At 50.6% G+C, this 19,945-nt stretch overlaps 3 protein-coding genes across 3 annotated transcripts; 1 reads left to right on the forward strand and 2 right to left on the reverse strand.

Annotated features, from left to right (window-relative positions):
* Positions 1-6: 6 nt before the first annotated feature.
* Positions 7-1,830, reverse strand: LOC113218253 (short coiled-coil protein B). Its single transcript, XM_026438524.2, has 4 exons — positions 1,511-1,830; positions 1,248-1,373; positions 1,067-1,153; positions 7-989 (listed from the first exon to the last, which is right to left on the reverse strand). Exons 1-4 carry the CDS (start codon positions 1,584-1,586, stop codon positions 847-849), a joined length of 432 nt encoding a protein of 143 aa, XP_026294309.1. The 5' UTR covers positions 1,587-1,830; the 3' UTR covers positions 7-846.
* A 3,597-nt stretch (positions 1,831-5,427) lies between these two features.
* LOC113218230 (proteasome assembly chaperone 1) lies at positions 5,428-7,091 on the forward strand. Its single transcript, XM_026438491.2, has 5 exons — positions 5,428-5,628; positions 6,058-6,137; positions 6,230-6,408; positions 6,532-6,730; positions 6,826-7,091. Exons 1-5 carry the CDS (start codon positions 5,531-5,533, stop codon positions 7,017-7,019), a joined length of 750 nt encoding a protein of 249 aa, XP_026294276.1. The 5' UTR covers positions 5,428-5,530; the 3' UTR covers positions 7,020-7,091.
* LOC113218229 (organic cation transporter protein) lies at positions 7,081-17,132 on the reverse strand. Its single transcript, XM_026438490.2, has 8 exons — positions 16,947-17,132; positions 10,930-11,350; positions 10,295-10,452; positions 9,951-10,119; positions 9,575-9,805; positions 9,216-9,430; positions 8,251-8,441; positions 7,081-8,122 (listed from the first exon to the last, which is right to left on the reverse strand). The coding sequence occupies exons 1-8, from the start codon at positions 16,987-16,989 to the stop codon at positions 7,904-7,906; spliced, it is 1,647 nt and encodes a 548-aa protein (XP_026294275.1). The 5' UTR covers positions 16,990-17,132; the 3' UTR covers positions 7,081-7,903.
* Positions 17,133-19,945: the final 2,813 nt, after the last annotated feature.

Here is a 19,945-nt window from a genome sequence, read left to right on the forward strand (position 1 = left end):
AGATATCAATACATTAAATTTAAAACAAAGACAGTAACAGATAGTTTCCATCATAAAACACATCAGCGATCACATGATTACCTATCTAGTAATCAACTGCAACACTTAATAGCAAAAGCCTCTTTAACTATTTTTTAAGAAAAGGTAAAAGCAAAGATTTTATCACATACTGTTAATTAAAACAAGAACAATGCTACTATACAGATTTTAGTGTATACCGGGTTCTCCTCATGAAAGTCACAGAATAATCCTCCTTGTTACAAAATGATGATAACATTTAACAATGCAGGTTACACAAGATCAGAACAATACAAAAGCTGAGGATAATCACTCCAATCTATTGACTAAATGGAATGTGTGAGAGCACACAATACTAGATTAATAATTTATATTAACAATCAGACTTTTCAAAGTTTTACTTTCTATCTCCTAATAAAAATGACTCTGTCATAAGTTTGACACATTTAAACCATCTGCTGACTGACATTTCTTTGCAAATTATAAATAAAAATAAACTTTTTCAAAAGCCTAAATGATCGAATCTAATTTCTTTTGCCACATGGTCATTTGGGTTGATATATCTAAACCCAGAGTTACAGAAGCATTTTAAATGTAGTAGACACTACATAGTGGCTTAGAAATAAGCCATTAAGTTGATGTGGTTCAATGAGCATTCAGTGCAAGAGGCCAGCTAGGAATATATGCTTAAAGCTTATAGCGTGACAGGAAATGTGGTGAATAACCGAAACATTAATTGATCTCCTCTTTGGGAAGATATTTCCAATCACACTCATCAGATAATGAGTAGCGAACACAGTCAATACTGGTGGTGGTCTCCAAAAAATTTCATTTCTTACTACTCTTTGGTTCAGCAGATTGGAAGACACTGGACGCAGCCATCAAATTTTCAATGTACTGTCCAAGAACTTGATTTTCAGAACGTAGTTTTAAATTCTCTTCTTTAACACTATCAACCCTTTGAGATAAATCTGGAGGGAGAGATGCTGGTTATTGCTAATGGCCAGAAAAACATCAATGTGCCTGAAAAGACGAGAGCAATATTTACCATCCAAGGTGTTTTGAAGTTCAAGGACCTGAGAGATAAGTCGAGCCTTTTCCTCCTGTTCATCTGGGCTGACATCTGGATCGAGACCTACAAAAGAATACAGAACAGCAATAAAGTGAATGGCGGTCTAATCGTTACGCAGTACCTAAAGAAGGTGACAAATTTTATACAGAGAACTCACTGTTAGGTCCCGGACTGCTACTTCCATTCGTAAATGTGGACGGAATAGAATCCATGCTCCTTCCCCTCATTATAGCATCAGAATTCTGAGATACTTCGCCTACTTCACTTTCATCTTGTATTATATCTGAAAATCAAGCAGACAGAATGATCTAAATGTTGGAACATTACAATCTAGTTTTGCAGAGGTTATGACAACAGCCGGAGGAACAGTGGACAGAAGTATACAAGACGCCAGTAAAGTTTCAAAGATAAGTTACACACCTTGTGGATCGTCGTCAGCGAGGGGGATGTTGTTCATCTCCTCCTGAATGTTTCCAGACAGGGGTTTTAGAGCCATATTTGCCTAGCAATCTACTGTCGGTAAGAATAATGAATCGCTAAGAGTACATAAGCGAAGGCTATTCAAAAGGAAAGGGTAAGACCAAAAAAAGGGGGCCACTGCCGTTAAGCTTCAAATCAAAAATAATGCAATATTTGTGCACCCATCAAATCAAAACTTGTAATCACTTGCACTTGACATTTTAGTAGGATTTTAGGTTAACGACGCCCGACAAACTTCACGAGAGATCGTCATTTGTCTTGTGTTTTTTTCTTTTGTTTTATTGGGGGGGGAGGGGGAGAGACAGTCTTAGCTTAATTCCTTCTCAAAAGCCTCAAAAGTTTGGATTTGACTTCTATTTGAAAAGAAGAAATCGAAAAAGAAATTAATATAGATTTATTATAAATCGGAACGAAAAATTTCTTTGGAAATCTGGTCTTTTTACGACTCATTGAATGAGGTGACATCCGGTGCATCCGGTCCGCAACTTTTTGAAGTGCAACTTGATGTAGGCATTTTTCGTTTTATTTCCGTGGAAAGTAGGAGTAAGCTAGACGGGAAATATATCAGCATGATTGCACATCTGCGTTTTTTCACGGATATGTGCATTATGGTGTTATGGTGCCCCCACAATAAACCACCCCTCGACCGTCGGCGCCTTCGGCACTCTAGACGGGCCGCCGGCCTCACATAGCTGCTTGGCGGGTTGGCCTACCCAGCGCACTATCACTAGAGTCGCCCCTTCCTCAAATGGATCAGTTATCTGTTATCTCTTTCAAGGTGATACAGCCTCACATATTTGATGGAGAGTTTAGGGATTGTCAAAAAGATTTCAAAAATGCGAGAAATCTTTGAGGAACTTTTATTCACTATATACACATCTCAGTAATATAAATAAATTAAGTTAGTACAAGACACAGACATACAATAATGTTTGGAGCCACCCAATGAGAACGCTAAAGTCAAAATTACGTCAAAGTGACTTTCAAATCTAGTCCTCCCAGGTAGGGACTTGGATGTCAAAGTAACCGGCAAAGACCCCATTTTGACTTTGTGTTCTCACTGGGCAACGTTACTCTGGTAACTTGGTCACTCTGACCGCTAGGTTGGACATTGTAAAATAATGAGTCAATATTCTCTGGCAAGATGGCTACAGTCTGACCTAATGGTCTGGCCCACGCCGTGCACCGAGACAGACTTGGGCTACCTCAGCACTGATGGGGACTGTTGCTGCGAAACTAGAAAGAGAGTAATATGCTGGATTTAGACTCTTTAAGCCTAAGCAATTAGAAGTCTTAAGATGGTTCCCCGATGGAATTGATTATGGGGCTTCACTTCACTTTCAACACATATATTTTCAATTTTAAAACCTTATAAGCAGATGCAAATGATACAATAAGTTTTTGGAGAGAGCAACAATATGATACTATAAGTGCTGGAATATGGTTTAAAACTGAAATTTATGGTCTTTTAAGTGGAATAAAGCTTTCCATTGTGAGACCAACTTTAAATGTCCCTGTCTCTGGCTTAAAATCTATATTAAACAATTGACAAAGAGGCGCACACTGTTAAAAATTTCTTGGTATTTCCCAAAGATTCACTCTTAACCACTTTGGGGAATTCCCAGAGGACTTTGTTTCATATGTTTCAAGTTGTGTCATGAGAAGAGGCGCCCACATGTTTACAAACTTGATTTGACAGTCAAAATACTTATCGTAAAATTTACCACACAAAGTTTTGTCCGCAGAAGTTTTGTTAAACAATACTATTCAGGCCATCGGAAAATCCCAAAAGACATTGGCAGTTATTTACTACTACTTCTTCGTGAAATCTTGAATTTCTATTTAACAGAGTAGGGTAAGGTGCCCAATGATGGCCACTGTACCAGTGATGTCCACTTTTCTCGATTTGCAGCCAAACTTGTCACTTTGTCACTAATGTTCTAGTAAGATACCTACCATGGTATAATAAGCCAAACTACCTCGCTTCGTTCTTTACATTACAAGAAAACAAGGGATGGCCATCATTAGGCATATCCATCTCTTAAGGTGGCCATCATAGGGCATCTTTCCCTATGGCTGTAGGAGACTAAATCCTGCAAAATTTACTCATCACCTCCACCATTCCCACCACCTGCTGCATCACCATCTTCTTCATCATCATTTTCATCATTGGCATTAAGACCAAAAGAAATATAATTATTTTCTGTATCAGATGAAATGCTTTCTTCAGAATTGAAGACAACCACAAGTTGTGGTCGACTTGACTGTAGCATTCTAATAGCGTTCTTTGTTTTCTCAAGGTCTGACTTTGCATAAAACATTATATTTGTTATTTTTAAATACTTCAATTTAGATGACTTACTTAGCAGGTCAATATCATTACCAGAGAGGCCGATAGAATCCTGAATAAATACAGTATGAATGTGTTTCATACTTGAGAATAAAATATTTAAGACGTGTTGAATATGAATGAATAATTTCATTCTGAAAATTTGAATTTCTTTACATTTTACGGATAATGCAGAGAAGAGTCTGAGAGAATCAGCAACTTTTATACCAAACAGGCGTTCATTAAGTGACAGCTCTGTAATATTTTCCATCACTCGAGACTCCTTAATAAACTTTAATAATACAGCAATCTTTTCTGGCGTTATTACATCAGCAGTGCTACCACAAATCTCTAGACTGCGTAAGTTGCTCATGTGCTCGATAACTGGAAGCATCTCAAAAGGCACTTTGCACCTCACTAAGTTCTGACAAGAGCGCAGAGCAGCCTCATAATTTACAACAGGTTCAAGGGCAAAGTTAAATTCCACTTCTCTTAGGCTTTCTTTCTTGCACCCGAGAATGTCAAAAATAAGACTATTCCAGCAGTGCTTGCCTCGTACAGCAGTGCTGAAAACTTTAAATTTCTTCAGTGTGGGACAACCTTTCCCGAGCTGTCCTCTGTAGTTTGGTAGGTGTCCGATGTCATTGATGACAAATCCAAGGCTTTGAAGATGTGGAATGTTAGAAACAAGTGTCAGTAGATTGTTAAGATCCTCATGGAATTCAACTGGATCACCAACTGGAGGTTCTTCTAAGGGAATAAACACTTCTCGTAGAGAGGAGGCAAATGCTTTCAGCATATCCTTGGAAAGGTCTCGCATCTCCCTAGTTACAATACGAAATGTGTGCAGAGACTTCACAATTGTTTTTTTCTGAAGAAGAGCATCGACAATAGACTTGACTTTCCTGTAGTATTCAATGTGCCTTGGCTCGTTGTGTTCATCACCAAAGATTCTAGCATCTCTGAAGTCGATGCGATTTAAATATGGTGCAACTTTGGCAAACCTTGCCAATTTTTTCACTTCTTCGTCGACCGTGGAAAATTCAATGAAGAGATTGACGTTTCTCCAGGAGTCAGGGTGCTTCGACAGCTGATGCCATCTCTTGCAGACAAGGGGGACGCTGTCCAACAACATCAGGGGCGGCAAGTAGGAGAAGATAGTAGCTAGCGCATCATCCGGCAGGCCGCCCACCTCCATCTCGTCTAGTGAATCTAGTGGAGTTACGCTGAGACGGAGGCGGTCCGGTGCGGATTTACTGACAACGAAGAACGTTTAGGACAACTAACGACGCCATGAATGGGTAGAGATCAAGAGTGTTGATGGCGCTCTCACTCTCTCTGGACCGCAAGACAGGCGGCCAACATCAAACTTAACGTTTACTCTAATAACAGCCGAACTGGTAAACTATGTTGACGTATTGTTACTACTTCAGACGGAAAACGGAAGAAGGGATCTGTAATAGGCTATTGAGTGTATGGCTTGGACAGTCGTTCAACAAACCCATCACGGGTCAATGACCTGTGGTTGGCTAGCCTTCTCATACTTTGTTTTTGTTTACTGCTTGCGCCGGTTCTACTTCTCAACACTTTTTGACATTTGCTAATTTTGTCATTTTCGAAGAAGTAGAGTCATGCCACTCTTCGGGGAAGTAGTTGAACCTGTTTCGCGTGCTTTGTACATCGACGAAAGTAGTGATGACGAAGATACACAAGAGGATTTGGCAACGAAGTAAGTGCTCAGGGCGAGTGTAACCTTCAGACAGTATCTAACCTGTAAATAAATGATGACCAGTGCACATCGAAATTCCCCTTGATCTCATGTGTCGTAATCGTGTTAATCTATGTAGGCATCTGAGCTTGCATCCTACATCAAACATTACTGTTTGACATGGTCCCTCTATATCTTTTTTGCTGACACGCTTGTCTTGTTTGCAAGTCATTGTATCACGGAGATGGTAACTCTATTCATTCCCATCTCTATCATAATCGGGCCTTGCCTACTCCAGTTCTAGGGTTCTTATTCTTGTCACTGTTTTGATTGTTAGGGTGGTTATGGCTGTGGTGCTAGAGAGATAAAAACACAACCTCTAAACTTAAAAACAGTTGTGGCGGACAGTCTGTGTTCATTTAAAAGTAATCTTTTTCTCTTTTCTTGCAGTGCTGTAAAAGTTGAGTGGAAAGATGAGGCTCCCAATAGCTTAAATACTCTCCTTCTCTTCAATGGTAAACTTTCTGGAGGTAGGTATATCGAATCATCTCATTTTCCTCCTTCAAATATTATGAAATGCAGATTACCGAGAACAAAATTGTTGTTGCCTTTTCTCCCTCAGATTTTATGCTGAAGGTTTTGCAAGGTATAAATTCTAAGTCAGCCGTGCTGCTGAAAGAGAGGTTGTTGACCCGCAGTAAAGTGTCCAAAGAGATTCAAATATACAAGTTATCCAATGGAGTGTATGGATGTTTATGCCCTACTGTAGACATTGGAAACTCCAATCTTGTCTTAAATGAGGTATACATGTTGAATGTACTTTATCTACTGAAGACAAATTGTTCTGAAATGTACCTAAAATGTCATTAATTAATCCCAATTCTTTCTATGAAAATGATATTGATGTTGTTGTTTTTTTTTCAGCTTCTTCCTGTTTTTAAACTAAGCAGTCAAGTGATAATTGTATCTACTGTCCCTGCACCATTTTACAAAGGCAATGATCCAACTTTAGACTTGCCATCAGCATTCATGAGAATTCTTTACACATCAACATTTGACAGCAAGGATGTTATAGCACCTTTATTAGAGCCACCAAATATGGTAACTGGTGTTCCAGCTTCAAGTAAGTAAATAATCATCTCATATTGGTAGTTTAGTGCGTAGTATGTTTGAATTACCATGTAAACTCTAACTGAATGTTTCTTTTGTATTTTTCAGTTTTAAATTGGTGTGAGGTGTTCAAAAAGCCTGGTTGCCTGTACATCTGCTATAGTGATTCCAATCATTTGGATTCAATTTCAGCTGAACCTTTGGTAAAAATATTTTCTCATGTATTTCAAGGACTCTTTGACAAAAAAGTTTTATCTTTCCAGTCAGCTATACCGGCACCCTCTTCCAATTTGTACATGTAGCAAACATTGTGTTAAAAATGTAACATTTAAAAAAAAATTGTAACATTTTAAAATAAAGATGTGACGGTAAAATGAGTACTTTTTATTTTGAATTCCATTTTGTTCTCAAACTAAATAACCTCTAACACTTTAGATGGAGGTCATGATCAAAACTTAGTAATTTATAAAATAGTAATAGAATGAAGTATTTTGTCTTTCTTTCTTAATATTTGCTTCTGCTCTATTGGTACAATATCAGACTGCATTATGAATTATAGAACTGCCACAGAAACTTAAGACTACAAAGAAAATTTTGTACTTCAGAAAATATTCTATCAGCTAAAATATAGAATTTTCAGAGAATCATTAACCCTGTAATTGTTTGTTGTAAAAAAGATGCTGTTTTTAGCATTCTGACAGAAAGGACACCTGTCTCATGACTCTGCTCTGATTCTTGTTAACAGACAAAAGTATAATGGTCCTGCCCTATAAAGTTACTCTGATCAATTTAGAATCAAACTGTTAAAATGAGCACTGTGTATTTAATTGTTAAAGATGCTTACAACACATGACTCACATGGAATGAATTTACAGTTTAATTTATAGGTAAAAAACTAGAGTAGATTAGAAAGTCAGATTTTAACTTTTCATATATTTTTCTTTCTTTCTAATTGTTATACTTATTATGCTGAATAGTATCACAGATACCAAAGCGATGAAAAAAAGAGAACTTAAACTAGTAATGTTTCTCTTAAGTATAAAAGACAAAATGAATGAGCTTTGCCTTTTCCATATTATTGGATCCAAGTCCCAGATCTGACAATTTACAAAGTTCATTACAACTTCTGTTGTTTTACCACCAGCTTAGTTTCTACAAAAATACATTTCTCTTTTTTCAATACCAACTAATCAACTGTTGTAAGAGGAATTTCATATTTCTGGTCAACAGGTTTTCGACCGAAGCAAGACGCACAGGCAGTGTCACCCTTTCCAAACTGCTCTCCATCCTCCATAGACTGAGGCATGGGTTGATTTAGGGTCTCTGGCAGAAGGAGTGAGAGCAATCCAGAAGTCACAGCTATGGTTGCAAATATCACAGTTGGGAGGGTTTTGTCCAGAGAGTCCTGCAACACAACAATGTAGGTGGTGGTGAAGAGGGTGTGTACTGTACCATTGTACCATTCCATGGAGAGTGCCTGACCTGGTCATAAAATCAAAGTACTTCACGATATTCCAACATTTTCCAACTCACCAGTAACGTGATGAGGGGTGTGAGCGCACCAGACAGACGCGCGCACATGGAGCCCACCCCCAGGGCCGTGTTGCGCACGGGGGTGGGGAACAGCTCGGCCGTGTAGTTGTAGATGATGGCAAACGACCCCGCAATCATGAACTTGCCAATCATCACCACTGTCGTGGCGGAAGCGTTGCCGGCCGACGTCGCTGTAATGAAACACGAAATTCATGTAAAGGACGCCGCAGTCTCGTAGATACGACTGGTTCAAAAACTGTACGTGGAGTGTGGAGGAGTGTGCTTTGATATATGGATGGGTTAAGATACAATATTTGCAGCCTTCTTTCAAGCCCGGCATTAGGCCACAACTTAGGGATCATGCAGAAAGTACGTCATTCCCGCCTACGGGCCTGTCAAGTTCAGTCAATGCAAGCTCTCTTAGCGCCTGGTGGGTAGGCAACATCTTGTCTGCAGTGCGTGCGTGTGCTGCGGGCTGGCGTACCCCGAGTCTCGCAGGCGCCGAGCTCCCGCAAACTTGTCTCATGAATCCGAGAAAAACGGACGAACCGGGTGTCCAGGCTAAGACGGGGGGTACGTTGGGTTGCCTATGGACTGGCTGCAGGGGCTGCAGGTGCAGGCGGGGGAGTGGTCGGGGAGCTGCCACTCCCCCGCCACCCGTCCCGCGCCTGCAGCCCCTGCAGCCAGTCCATAGGCAACCCAACGTGCTGGCATGTCTTAGCCTGAACACCCGGTACTTCCTGGACGATCCCTTACTTGGAAGGTAAGTACGTCTCAACTCGATTCCAAAAAGCTGCGATTTGGCCCTACCCATTCAGAGCCTTGCTTGTGCAGGCACGAGGAACGATCCTCCAAAGCGTCGCTCAGCCCCGCGCACTGCAGTGCGGGCAAGCCCGAGGTGCTGCCTAAGGGCCGGGCGGGCGAGGCCCGTCGGCCCGTCTGGTGCGGGCGCCACCGGGACTCACTCTGGGGGATGAAGGCGGCGGCCAGGGTGGCGACGCCGCCGAGGATCATCATGGCGCTGATGAGTGAGCGGCGGCCCGTGCGGTCCATGAGCAGGATGGTCACCACGTAGCTGGGGATCTCCACCAGGCCCACCAGGAACAGGATGATGAAGGGGTCGCCGGCCAGCTTGCCCGTGTTCAACGACAGCCCGTAGTAGCAGAGACTGTTGGCGAACCTGGGCGCAGAGAAGAGTCGTGGCAAATCAAAGCAGATCAACCCCGGTAGAGGAACTTAGGTAGGCTCTTCCGATTTGTCTCCGGAGCCGGGTGGCCTCCGCGAGTCGCAAGAGGCTGGCTCGTGGACCCCGCTGGGTACTCACCAGTTGAGGCAGCAGTTGAGCATCTTGGCGCGCATGTTGGGCGTGCGGAACAGGTCCGAGATGCCGTACGCCACGTCCTCGCGCTGCCGCTCTTGGGACTTGCCCTTGGACACGTAGTGCGCCGTGTCGATGGCCTCGCCGCCGTTGACGCGCACGGCCTTCTCCACGATGGTGACGGCCTCGGTGACGCGGCCCTGGGACCACAGCCAGCGGGGGGACTCGTCGATCAGCCTGCCGACCGTCAGGAGGACGTGTCAAAACAAATGCACACAACACCTGGGAGTAGGCTCGAAGAACGCAAGGAGAGAATCGTCAAAGGACTGCTCGTCATTCGGGAAATTGAGAACGAACGCGGTCACGAGAACTTTGTGCTCACCACCAGTGGCCGACGAGCAGGAGGCCGTGCAGGCCGTACACCACCTGCAGCAGCACCCGCTCCCGGATGAAGTAGCCCCAGAACGCGACGAGCATCACGCCGCCGGCGAAGAAGCCCTGGAAGGTGATGCCGCAAGCCGTGCGCTTGGAGGGCCCCACCAGCTCCATGGCTGCAGAGGGTGAGAAAAGGAGAGATTAAAGGGGAGATTTCAAGGAGTGCGCCCTCCTGCGAGCTTGGCCGCGTCCGTCCGTGGGGCGCGCAACGTTACTGCAGGGGCCGTTCAGAAACGACGTTACGCATTCGCGCCACATTGCAGCCGGGGGGTTTTGTCTCGTCACGCTTACTGAGCACGAAGCCGGTGATGTAGGCGCCGGCCGAGCCGAAGACGCCGTAGAAGAAGCGGACGACGAGCAGCGTCCAGAACTCGGGAACGAAAGCCACCGCCACGCCGAGAATCAGCTGTAGAACGGCGCAGATGTAAAATATTGTTTTGCGTCCGTACCTAGCAAAGGGCAGGCCGATCACACACGTTACTCAATTTCTCTACTGTAAATGTTTCTTCATTAATCGAAAGACGATGTTTATAGTGCATTGTAAAATCCTACACCCAAAATTAAAATTAGTTTTTACATAAAGTGCTTTGTTTTCCTTTTCAAGATAGTTTACCTACGTTGTCGCTTAGTCTGTTGTTGAATTTTGCCGACTGTCCTGAATTTCCCGGCACTAACCGGAGAGGATCAGAGCTCTGCAAAATCGCCTCGTCGACCGACCGAGCTCGACCGGCAGGCGGTCGGCACCGACCGCGTGCAGGTGAGAGGTGAGGAGAGGAGCTCCCGCGCTGTCTCCCCTCCTCACCTCTCACCTGCACGCGGTCGGTGCCGACCGCCTGCCGGTCAGCTCGGTCGGTCGGTGAGGGGACTTTTGCAGAGCTCTGGAGAGGATCAAACAAATGCACCCTACCGGCTTGGCTTTTACTCACTTGTCGGCGAGGCTGCCCAGGGTGACCGCCCCGGCGAACACGCCGAACATGTAGGCGGCCTGCGCCACGGCGCCCATCCAGCGCCGGCCGCACACCAGGTCCCACTCGATGGAGCGGCTGGACGTGTAGTACGTCGAGTCGTACACCCAGCTCTCGCAGGGCAGCGAGGCGTTGGTGGCCGGGTCCAGCATGTGGCAGCCGTCCCAGGAGCCGTCCTCGCGCCGCGGCACCCACCGCCGCAGCTCCTCCGTGTCCCAGGACGAGGCGAGCGAGGCGGACGCGTTCACGTCCACGTCGGGGATCAGGCACCGGTGCTCCGGGACGGCGGCCACGGTGACGAAGGTGAGCATGTGGAGGCCGGCCGTGAGCGCCGCCAGGATGTGGAGCAGGAACTGCCGCATCTGGTACTTCCCGAACTCTCCTGCAACAAGAATCAGCCTTTAAGAAAAACGGATCCATGGTTCGAATTTTCTTTCGAAGTTTTAGCTTTCTGAATACAGTTGGGATAAATTGGTGGTGCGACATACATGGTGAGGATAGTAATGTCATGGCATCATCCAAGGCCCATATAAAGTGTAGGATAACAAGGAAGTCGCCACTTCCCCCTAAATTAAACACTTCAAAAGAAATTATTTTTGTTTTGAACTGAAAAGTGCGAGTTAGCTCGTGAGGGCGCCTGGCAGTCGCAGGGTAGGCAACATGAGGGTGGTGCGCGCGCGGCGGTGCTGCGGGCCGGCCTACCCGCCGGGGGCTCCGCGGGGCCCCACCACCGCCACGCCCGGCCAGCAGCGGACAGGGCCGCGGCCGGGCCTCAAACCATTAGTGTAAACAGTACCGCCTTTGGCAACCCTTCGCCCTAGTTTCTCTACCCGCTCGCCTCTCACCTTGCAGCCGGCTGGCAAGCGCAACAACTATTTTCGTCCGTCGAAAAGACGAAAAACCTTGCGCGGGGCGTACCCTTGCTCATCATTGTTGTCTGGCGACACACACCGCCGAGGTGGTGGGCGGGCGGGGTGGGGCACGTCACGCGAATGACAGGCAGGTTGTGTACTCGCACCTGCAGGGGCGTTCACATTTCCGTCCGGCTCGAAAATTTTCCTCGCTCAAGGTGACGGCGAGGAGAAGTCGGTGCGGAGCGACGGGCTTGGGACGACAGACAGCTGTGCCCCCCTCGGGAGGGTGCGCGACGTGCCTCTGTTGCTGTACACCGGCCAGCAAACCCACCCATTAGAAAGAAAACAAGAATAATAAAAACAACGTTTGCTGGTAGTGTCTTTTCATTTTTCCTTTTATAATAAAACTCTTCATCCCGTTGCATGCCAAGACCGATGCTGATGCCTGATGCGACTGGCAGCGCTGCCAGTGGCGGCTTGCCCCTCGCACGCTGCATGCCCAGATGCATGCACCTGGCCGGGCCCCGCCAGCCCCGGCCCGGGGGTGCTCCTCTATTCGCATCCCTCTCGCACTGGTTGTAGCACAGCCTCTGTGGCAGCCGCCTCCTCTCTCCCTCTACTCCGCGAGCGCCGCGGCCCATGGCCGCTCACCGGCAGCTCTGCGGCTTCCCTCCCAGCTGCGCCAGCTGCGCCCTGGCCGGCCGTGACCATGGCGGGGGGCTCGTGGGTATCGGCCGCGAGAATCACAGAGAAAGGAAGTGAAAGAGTTTTAGCGAGCACCAGTGTCGTTGCACACTTTGCAGCTCACGGATTTAATCGCTCTATACACGTATTCTGGGCACTACTTACCCAAACAACTCTGTTCCAAGAAAATCAATAAAAAATGCATATGCTTTAAAATGTCAAGAAATATCTGAAATATTACGGTAACATTTTGATCTACCCGGTTCGAGACAGAATTTCGCAATTTTTGGCATAATTTTGATGTTATCTTTACTATGTCTGTGCTGGTACACAGGGTGACAGAGAGTAGCTGTTGGGACGACAGCGAGTAGCTAGTGACTCAATACCAGGTGAGCCATGCCAACAAACCACGATCAATCAAGCGAGCTCGAGTGTATCGACCCCCAGATCGACCCTCTAAAGGCCTGCAGTTTTGTAAAGTTTCGCTCCGTGCGGGACACTCAGTGAATTTGAGAACTAATGTGGAATTTTTGCACGATCTTATGCAGCCCGCTATTTTTGGAAAATGTATTATAATATATTCGTAAAACAAGTGGGCGAATTCGCTGCTTAAGCAGCATGATGATGCAAATTTAACAGTTCTCTATCATCAAAACTGAGGGAAGAAAGAGGAGACAGATACCCTAGTCGAGTCCTTCATGCTGGCTTTGGCCGGCCCGGCACGCGGCAGCGGCGAGTGAGCGTGTCCTTGGAGTGCACCGGCACCACTCCCCTGCTGCTGACGCGCTCCGGTCTGGCGGGCAGCCGGCCGAGGAGGACGGTGCGATAGTGCGTGGCCCCAGCGTGGCCTATGCGGAACTGTTTGCTTTCGGGAGGAAACACGCGCGTCTGCCTAGTTTAGTGCGTATGCTTATCCGCGAGGGTGCTGGTAGGAGCCGGGAACAAAAAGATTCCGGCGTGTGGTGTGCGACCCGACATCGACCCGACATGACGATTCCCGCGACACTATAATTATTTAGTCTAGTTGGTCTAGTTCTCCCCCTCGCCGGAAGTAAACTGTGGCCAATGCCAGGCCGGAAGCTGGGGAGTACGTGGCGGAACGAAGAGCAGAAGGAAAACGAGAAAAGGGGGGGGGGGAGAGGGAGGTCTCTGCATGACAAGTCTCTGCCCCCCCCCCCATAATAATAAAATAATAAAACACTCTTATACTTTCTCGTTGTGTTTTGAGGATGTGTGGTGTCGGTGTGTGCGCCACCGCTTGTGTCAACTGTAAGGCACTGAAGTGCGGAGGGAAACCCACACTAGAACTTGAACAACTCTCGCCCAGCTCACCGTCCGCACAACCTGTATCAATCAGCAGCCTCTGTCGCGCCCGCAGGATAGTCGTGGCCGCTCAGCCGGAACAAGAGAGCCCGCCCGCCTCCCCCGCCCTGCTCGTGTCAGCTTGTTGCTCACTAACCGAGCCGACAGGTAACTCCCGCGTCCGCCCCCGCCCCCGTGCCGGACGGATGGGCCCGGTGACAGCCTCATTGCCACGTCGCTGTCCTCCAGCAACCCCTCGGCGAGGTGCCACCGGACGCCGCCGTCGCCGGGTGGTCGCACACGGCCCGGGTCCCGGGTCCCGCGGCGGGGACGCTCAAGGACTGCCCGGCCGAGGCCCGGCCCACGTGGTCGGGTCGCCGATGATGTGCTGATTGCGCCGACGTCGCTCGCCGGCCGCCGCGGCTCCCTGAATTGGCGAAGAAGCGCGTGCGTGGGTGGGCTCGTTAGCGGCGGCCCCGGTCGGGTCCCGGGCGGCGGCAGGGCGAGGCAGGTTCAACGGGCTCGCGGCCGGGGCAAAAACGTGTGTCTATACTGTCATTCTAGCTCGAGTGGCTGGAAAGGTCAGCCGATCCCAAGGTTCACGCAGCGCGGCTCATCCAGTTCCAGGTGGTGGCGCCGGCTCTGCCTCGACACCAGCCACCCGCATACGCGCGGCCCGCCCGGCTCACACGCCACACCGCGGTGATGGGTCGGATCGGGACTTTTCGAGGCGGCGCGGCGCTTCCTTTCCCATCGAGGTTGCTGCAGCACCGTTACATACTAAGCATGATTGGGGGGACACACGGGACACACGCCCAGGCCCGCCCCGCCGTGGTGAGCGGAGAGGGGGGGGGGGGGCGACACACCGGGACACACAGCACGCATGAATAACTCGGCAGTACCCGCCGGGCACCGTGTCCTGCATCGACAGCGGGTCACTCTCGGGCAGCATTGACGCCTCGCCGAGCGCAGAGTTTGCCGGACCAGGACCAGGCCATGGGACGGTAGCCGCCACTGGTACCCTATGCGGTAGCCGCCCCCGCCGTGGGCCGTGCCGTACAGCAGCCCGAGACCCACGGGAGACACGCCGGCGTCCGGGCTGCGCATAGCGCCCCGCCTGCCTATAGTTTAGGGCTCGCGCTGCCCATAGCGTCTATCCCATGGCGCATCGATCGACATAGGGAGGGAGGCGCACCCGAAGGGCGGTACGGGGCGGCGCGGGGGCAGGGGCAGGGCCCACCCCCGAGGGGCGGAGGGGGCGGGGGCGACCGGAACGGGAGAGACAGGACAGCAGAGGGGGCGGGCGCGGGGCGGGGGGCCTGCCTTGTCGGCGCCAGTAGTAGGCCGGCGCCTGGCCAGGGTCCCGGGCGTGCGCGTGCGTGCGGCGGGCACGCCGCCGCCGAGGTGCGCGTGCGCGCGCGGCCGCCGACGCGGCATGCGTAGCGCCGCGCTAGCCCCCGCCCCTCCCCCCGCGGTGGGTAAGCACGTGGTCGTCGTGAGTATGTAAAGTGCAGCTGCTGCCCGACGCACCGTCCACACAGAACGACGGCTTACTTTGTTGCTTGGTGCGGGTTATAAGTAGGCGCAGAGCCAGGGACCGTAATGCGGCAGACCGATGTGACCAGCAGGACTCCAGCCGGCTTCAGCGGCGGGCCCGAGCGGGACGGATGGGGTGGCTGGCTCCAGCAGCGGGAGACTAGCGGGAGGGTCACCGGTGACCTCCCTCTCCCCCTCTCGCATCCCCCTCCTCGCCCCTGACCTCACCCTCAGGCTTGTGCCGATCGATGTTGTGCCCCACGGTGCCCTGCCGTGCGGTGACCCCTCTCCCGAGCCCCGGGTAGGGCGCTGTGCGGGTCCAGGAAAAAGGGGAGGGGCATCTCGTCGAGTAACACCTCCCGGAGGCTGGGTAGGCCCCCCTTTATACGGCGCTCTCACCCCTGCTTCTAAAACATTGAGTTTGTTGACGAATCAAGGATTGCAATAATTTCCGAAATCATGGGTTCCACTACCACGACGCAGCACCCCACCACGAACCACTGCAGCTGTGGTGTATGTGCAAAACTGCGTCGCAGAAACTAGCCGACCTTCGCGACCTGCTGCAGAGCACCGCCCAGGACAGAGGGGCGGGGTGAGGACGGGTGGCGCAGGGGCCACGCCGGAGACAAGTTCGGGATCGAGTGTCGTGGCGGGCCGTGGCGGGCCGAGACACCCGATCACTCGTGACGTGTGATGAGTGATGTCCGACATCACAGCCCTCCGTGCGGCCTAAAGGCACCGGTTTAACGATCTGCCGACGTGTCTTATTGCGCCCCGTTCAATACCCATACGGGCGGGAATTTTCCCCCGTGCGAACACGTGCAGTGTTCAGCGCACGCGCGTTCAACAGGTGACGTTCGTGTCACGGTGACCTTAACTTGCACCGCCCTGTCGTGTTCAACTAGGACCGAGCACTAAGATTAGCACGTTGTGTCCACCAAGAGTCGTCGACCCCCAGGGGGGGGGGGGGAGTGGCGGTACTGGTCGAGGGGAGGCATCCCCTCGTACGACAAAGACAGCATCGGCCTATTTACACACGGGTCTGTTTAGTCGGGACAAGCATACAGTTGTTCTTAGTTAGCAGCGCGTGAGAGAGAGAGAGGTCTCTTTAAAGAACGATGTAGCCTGGCTGCCTGACTTCTAGGTTATTCGATTAACAGTCGTGCGGATCTGTCAGTCTGTCACAAAAGGTGCCGAACTTGAGTGTCAGTAACGCAGAAAAAAAAAACCGACTGTGACAATTCTCTTAGAAAAACGATTAAAGTGCCCGCGCGCCGTATGTGTCAGTGATACGACACACCAGTATTGCGGGTTTGCCTACCCTAGGGGCCATGTCGCCTCACGGGGAGAGCGAGTAGGCACCCGCATACTGCTGTGGCATAGTCCTGTCACTCGGTAAAACACAATTCCACGTGACATGGTGCACCATGCAGCCAACAAAGCTGGACCTGACCGCCTCGGCCGGGGCTTGCGCAGCTGGTTTTGAGTAGAGCACACATCGAGGGCGACGCGGAAACGTGTAATTCACGCCTCTTTAGTTTGCACAAACTTCTAAGATCGTCGTTCGATTTCGAATGGCCGAGATGGGTTCTGGTCACTGACCTAGGTGCCCCATGAGCTGCTCCAGGTCCTCGTCGACGGCCATGCTGGCGGCGGGTGGTTGTCGACGACGGCGACCCCCTTCCTCCGGGGACTATAGGCACTCGCCGGTGCTGAGGTGCACGCGCAGGACGTGCGCCGGCACACCGCGACCACGCCGCTCGGGAGGATGGCGACGAGGCGCTCGGGGCGCGGGCAGAGGGCGGTGTGTGCTGTAGCCTGAGCGCGGCGCCGCCCGGCGTACTGACTGGGGGGATGCCGCGACCACGCCGTCCGCGCCGCGCGCCACGCCGCCGAGCCGAGTCGCGCCGAGCCGAGCCGGGCCGAGCGGAGCCGAGCGAGAGGCGAAAGGTGGCGTCGGTCTCGACGGCGGCCGTGAATCGGAACGGGGAGGCACCTCTATGGTAGAGTGACTAGGAGGTGGGCGGGGGACATCATGTGCCCGCTGCCCGTGTGGCACCTCCTCTAGCCTGCACCCTTGCTGCCCCGACCCATCTACAAAACCCTTTCATTCGCGAGCCCTTACGGATTCTTGACCCTACCCCTCACGACCCCGCACGTCGCTACCGGTCGCGTGCCTACCCAACACCTGGTGCACCCAGAAAACCGTTTCTTTGAATTAAAGAAATTTTATTTAATTCAACGAAAATTTCGTGCCAGAAACCAAAGAAATCTTTTTCGTTCATATAACGAAAAAATTTCTTTCACTCAACGAAAGTTTTGTCAGATTGAACAAATCTTCGTTGAGATAAAGAAATTTTTCTTCAAATCAACGAAAATATCGTCAGTTCGTGATTTCGTTAAGTCAAAGAAACGGTTTTCTGGGTGTGCCTCACGGACGTCAAGGTGACGACCGTCCGTGAAGAAGGTCGGACTACCACGAGGTATACACCTACAGTCTCGCCCCTCCTCCCCAGTTCAACGGGCTTGTGCCGCCCGCCGCCTGGACAAAATTCACATTGTTGCATACTGTCACAAATTCAAGGCGTTGCACCGGTAGACGAACCGGCACGGCGCTCACGAAATGCGGAAATCCTTTCTTGCTGTCCCTCCAGACCAAAGCGCGAACAAAATAACTGTGGTTATAAACACCACAAGAAAAATGACGTCACAGCCAAGTCCGTTTCCACGGGAACGGCGTCGTCAGCGACTCCCCCCCCCCCTTTCCCACTTGTCTCACCCCCGCGGCGCGAGAGAAACCCTTTCCCAGCTGCCCGAGGAGGGAGTCCCCCCGTGTTTGTATTTTGTCCCGATTGGTCCCGGCCCGCCCCGGCTCTCCCCGGGCCGAGGGCGGAGGCCGCCGCTCAGTGAGAAATAGCCCTGATAACGCTCCACCCCGGACCCCGGCCCGGGCTCAATCTCGGGTCAGCGGTGTCACCCAACGGTTGCTGTGGATGGCGGCGGCGGGCCCTCTATTGTTGGGAAAGACAACCTAAATTTTAATTTCACCTACGGGATAGACTTTGAAGACCTCATTTCCAGTGGGAATAATGTAGACGAAACCCGCGGTTCTCGCGCTACGTCTATCCACAGAGAGTATAGTTTCCCGCGCTCCCCACGAAACAAACCGATCAAGTGCAAACACAGCCGCGCGTTGACCCGGATCGCTCCGTACCTCAATCAGCCGCGATGCATCTGTTTGATGGTCGCGTCACGCCTTCAATTTAGCCCGACAAGCGGCAGCGGCACAACTGCATTGGAGCGGGAGCAGCGGGACCTTGCGAACACTGCACCGTGTGTCAGGGCTGCGACACACCAGAGTGGCGGGTCTGCCTACCCTAGAGGGGCCATATGGCGCCTGACGGGTGGAGCGAGGAGGCAAACCCGCATGCTCGCGCATGCCGTTGAGTCGTAGCCCTGACACACCCACGGGTACTTATCGCTCACCACAGGAACATTGGGTGTGAGTGTGTATGGGTTACCCCCCCCCCCCTCTCTCTCTTTTCCCACATTACCCAAAGGGGAAAATAAACAAGACTAAAGTGTGGGGACCGTGTGGGGACCGATGGTAAGGTAAGAAGATGCCTTATTAACTCAGAGCAGAGTCAATTACAACTATAACATAGACATTCGGGCCCTACCTACAAAAGTTTGGAGACAAACGTCCTTTGGCTGCCACCCCTGAGCGATTACTTGTGAGTGCTGATCTTTTTTCTTCGTGGCAGTACAAATAGCCTTTGACGTCCTGGCGCCACCCTAAGCCCTCACTAACTAACGGTGCTAAGGTCGGCTGTTTTGCCACCGCGTGTTAAAGAGGGACCCGTATGCTCCTACTTTTCCGATGTTGTGGGTTTGTGGAAGATAAGAGAGAAAGGAAAGACACGCATTGTCACTGTCGCGCAGGATTTTGTCATTCGGAAGATTTACACATTTTTGTCTTTCGATATTAAAACATTAAAGTTTTTACCTTTACGGGAACGAACATTTATGTTTCCTTTGTTTATACATAGCGTTTCTACTCAGTGATTTATTCCTGGGATGCGCTTCTGGTGTCTCCTCTTTATAAAGGAAAGGAACGCCTGGGGGAGCTGGGTATCAAAGCCAAGCAGTGTGTCGGCTGTTCAATCAATGGCAATGAGTGCAGCATATGGTCGCGTATAGCCCATCAATTGAGGGTTCAGAACGAGCCCGCCAGGCGCCACGCAGGGGGCCTCGGTCGGTCACAGTACCAACAGTGTCTCCCCCCCCCCTCCCGGCCACAAGCGAACCTCGGCGCGCAGAGAGCCCCTAGCTCGACCGCGAGGACCCGCCCGTTACGCAGCGGTGTCGGATGGGTGGCCTGTCTCCCGGGCGCTGGGTAACTCGACTCCCGATTGCTCTCGACTCTCGAGACGCCGAGACGTATCCATGAGCCCAGGGTATCGCGTACGCCTGCATAATCGTGCACTCGCTTGGCGCACGGAAACTTGCGATTTTCCTGTCGCTGACCGGATTAAAGCTCAATCAATTGGGCGAATGGGAAGCTTGTCCCAAGATCTTTACCCACTACAAAGTCAACAATA

Source organism: Frankliniella occidentalis, unplaced genomic scaffold (genome assembly GCF_000697945.3).
Source record: "Frankliniella occidentalis isolate FOCC.00 unplaced genomic scaffold, Focc_3.1 Scaffold84, whole genome shotgun sequence".
Classification (NCBI taxonomy): Eukaryota; Metazoa; Arthropoda; class Insecta; order Thysanoptera; family Thripidae; genus Frankliniella; species Frankliniella occidentalis.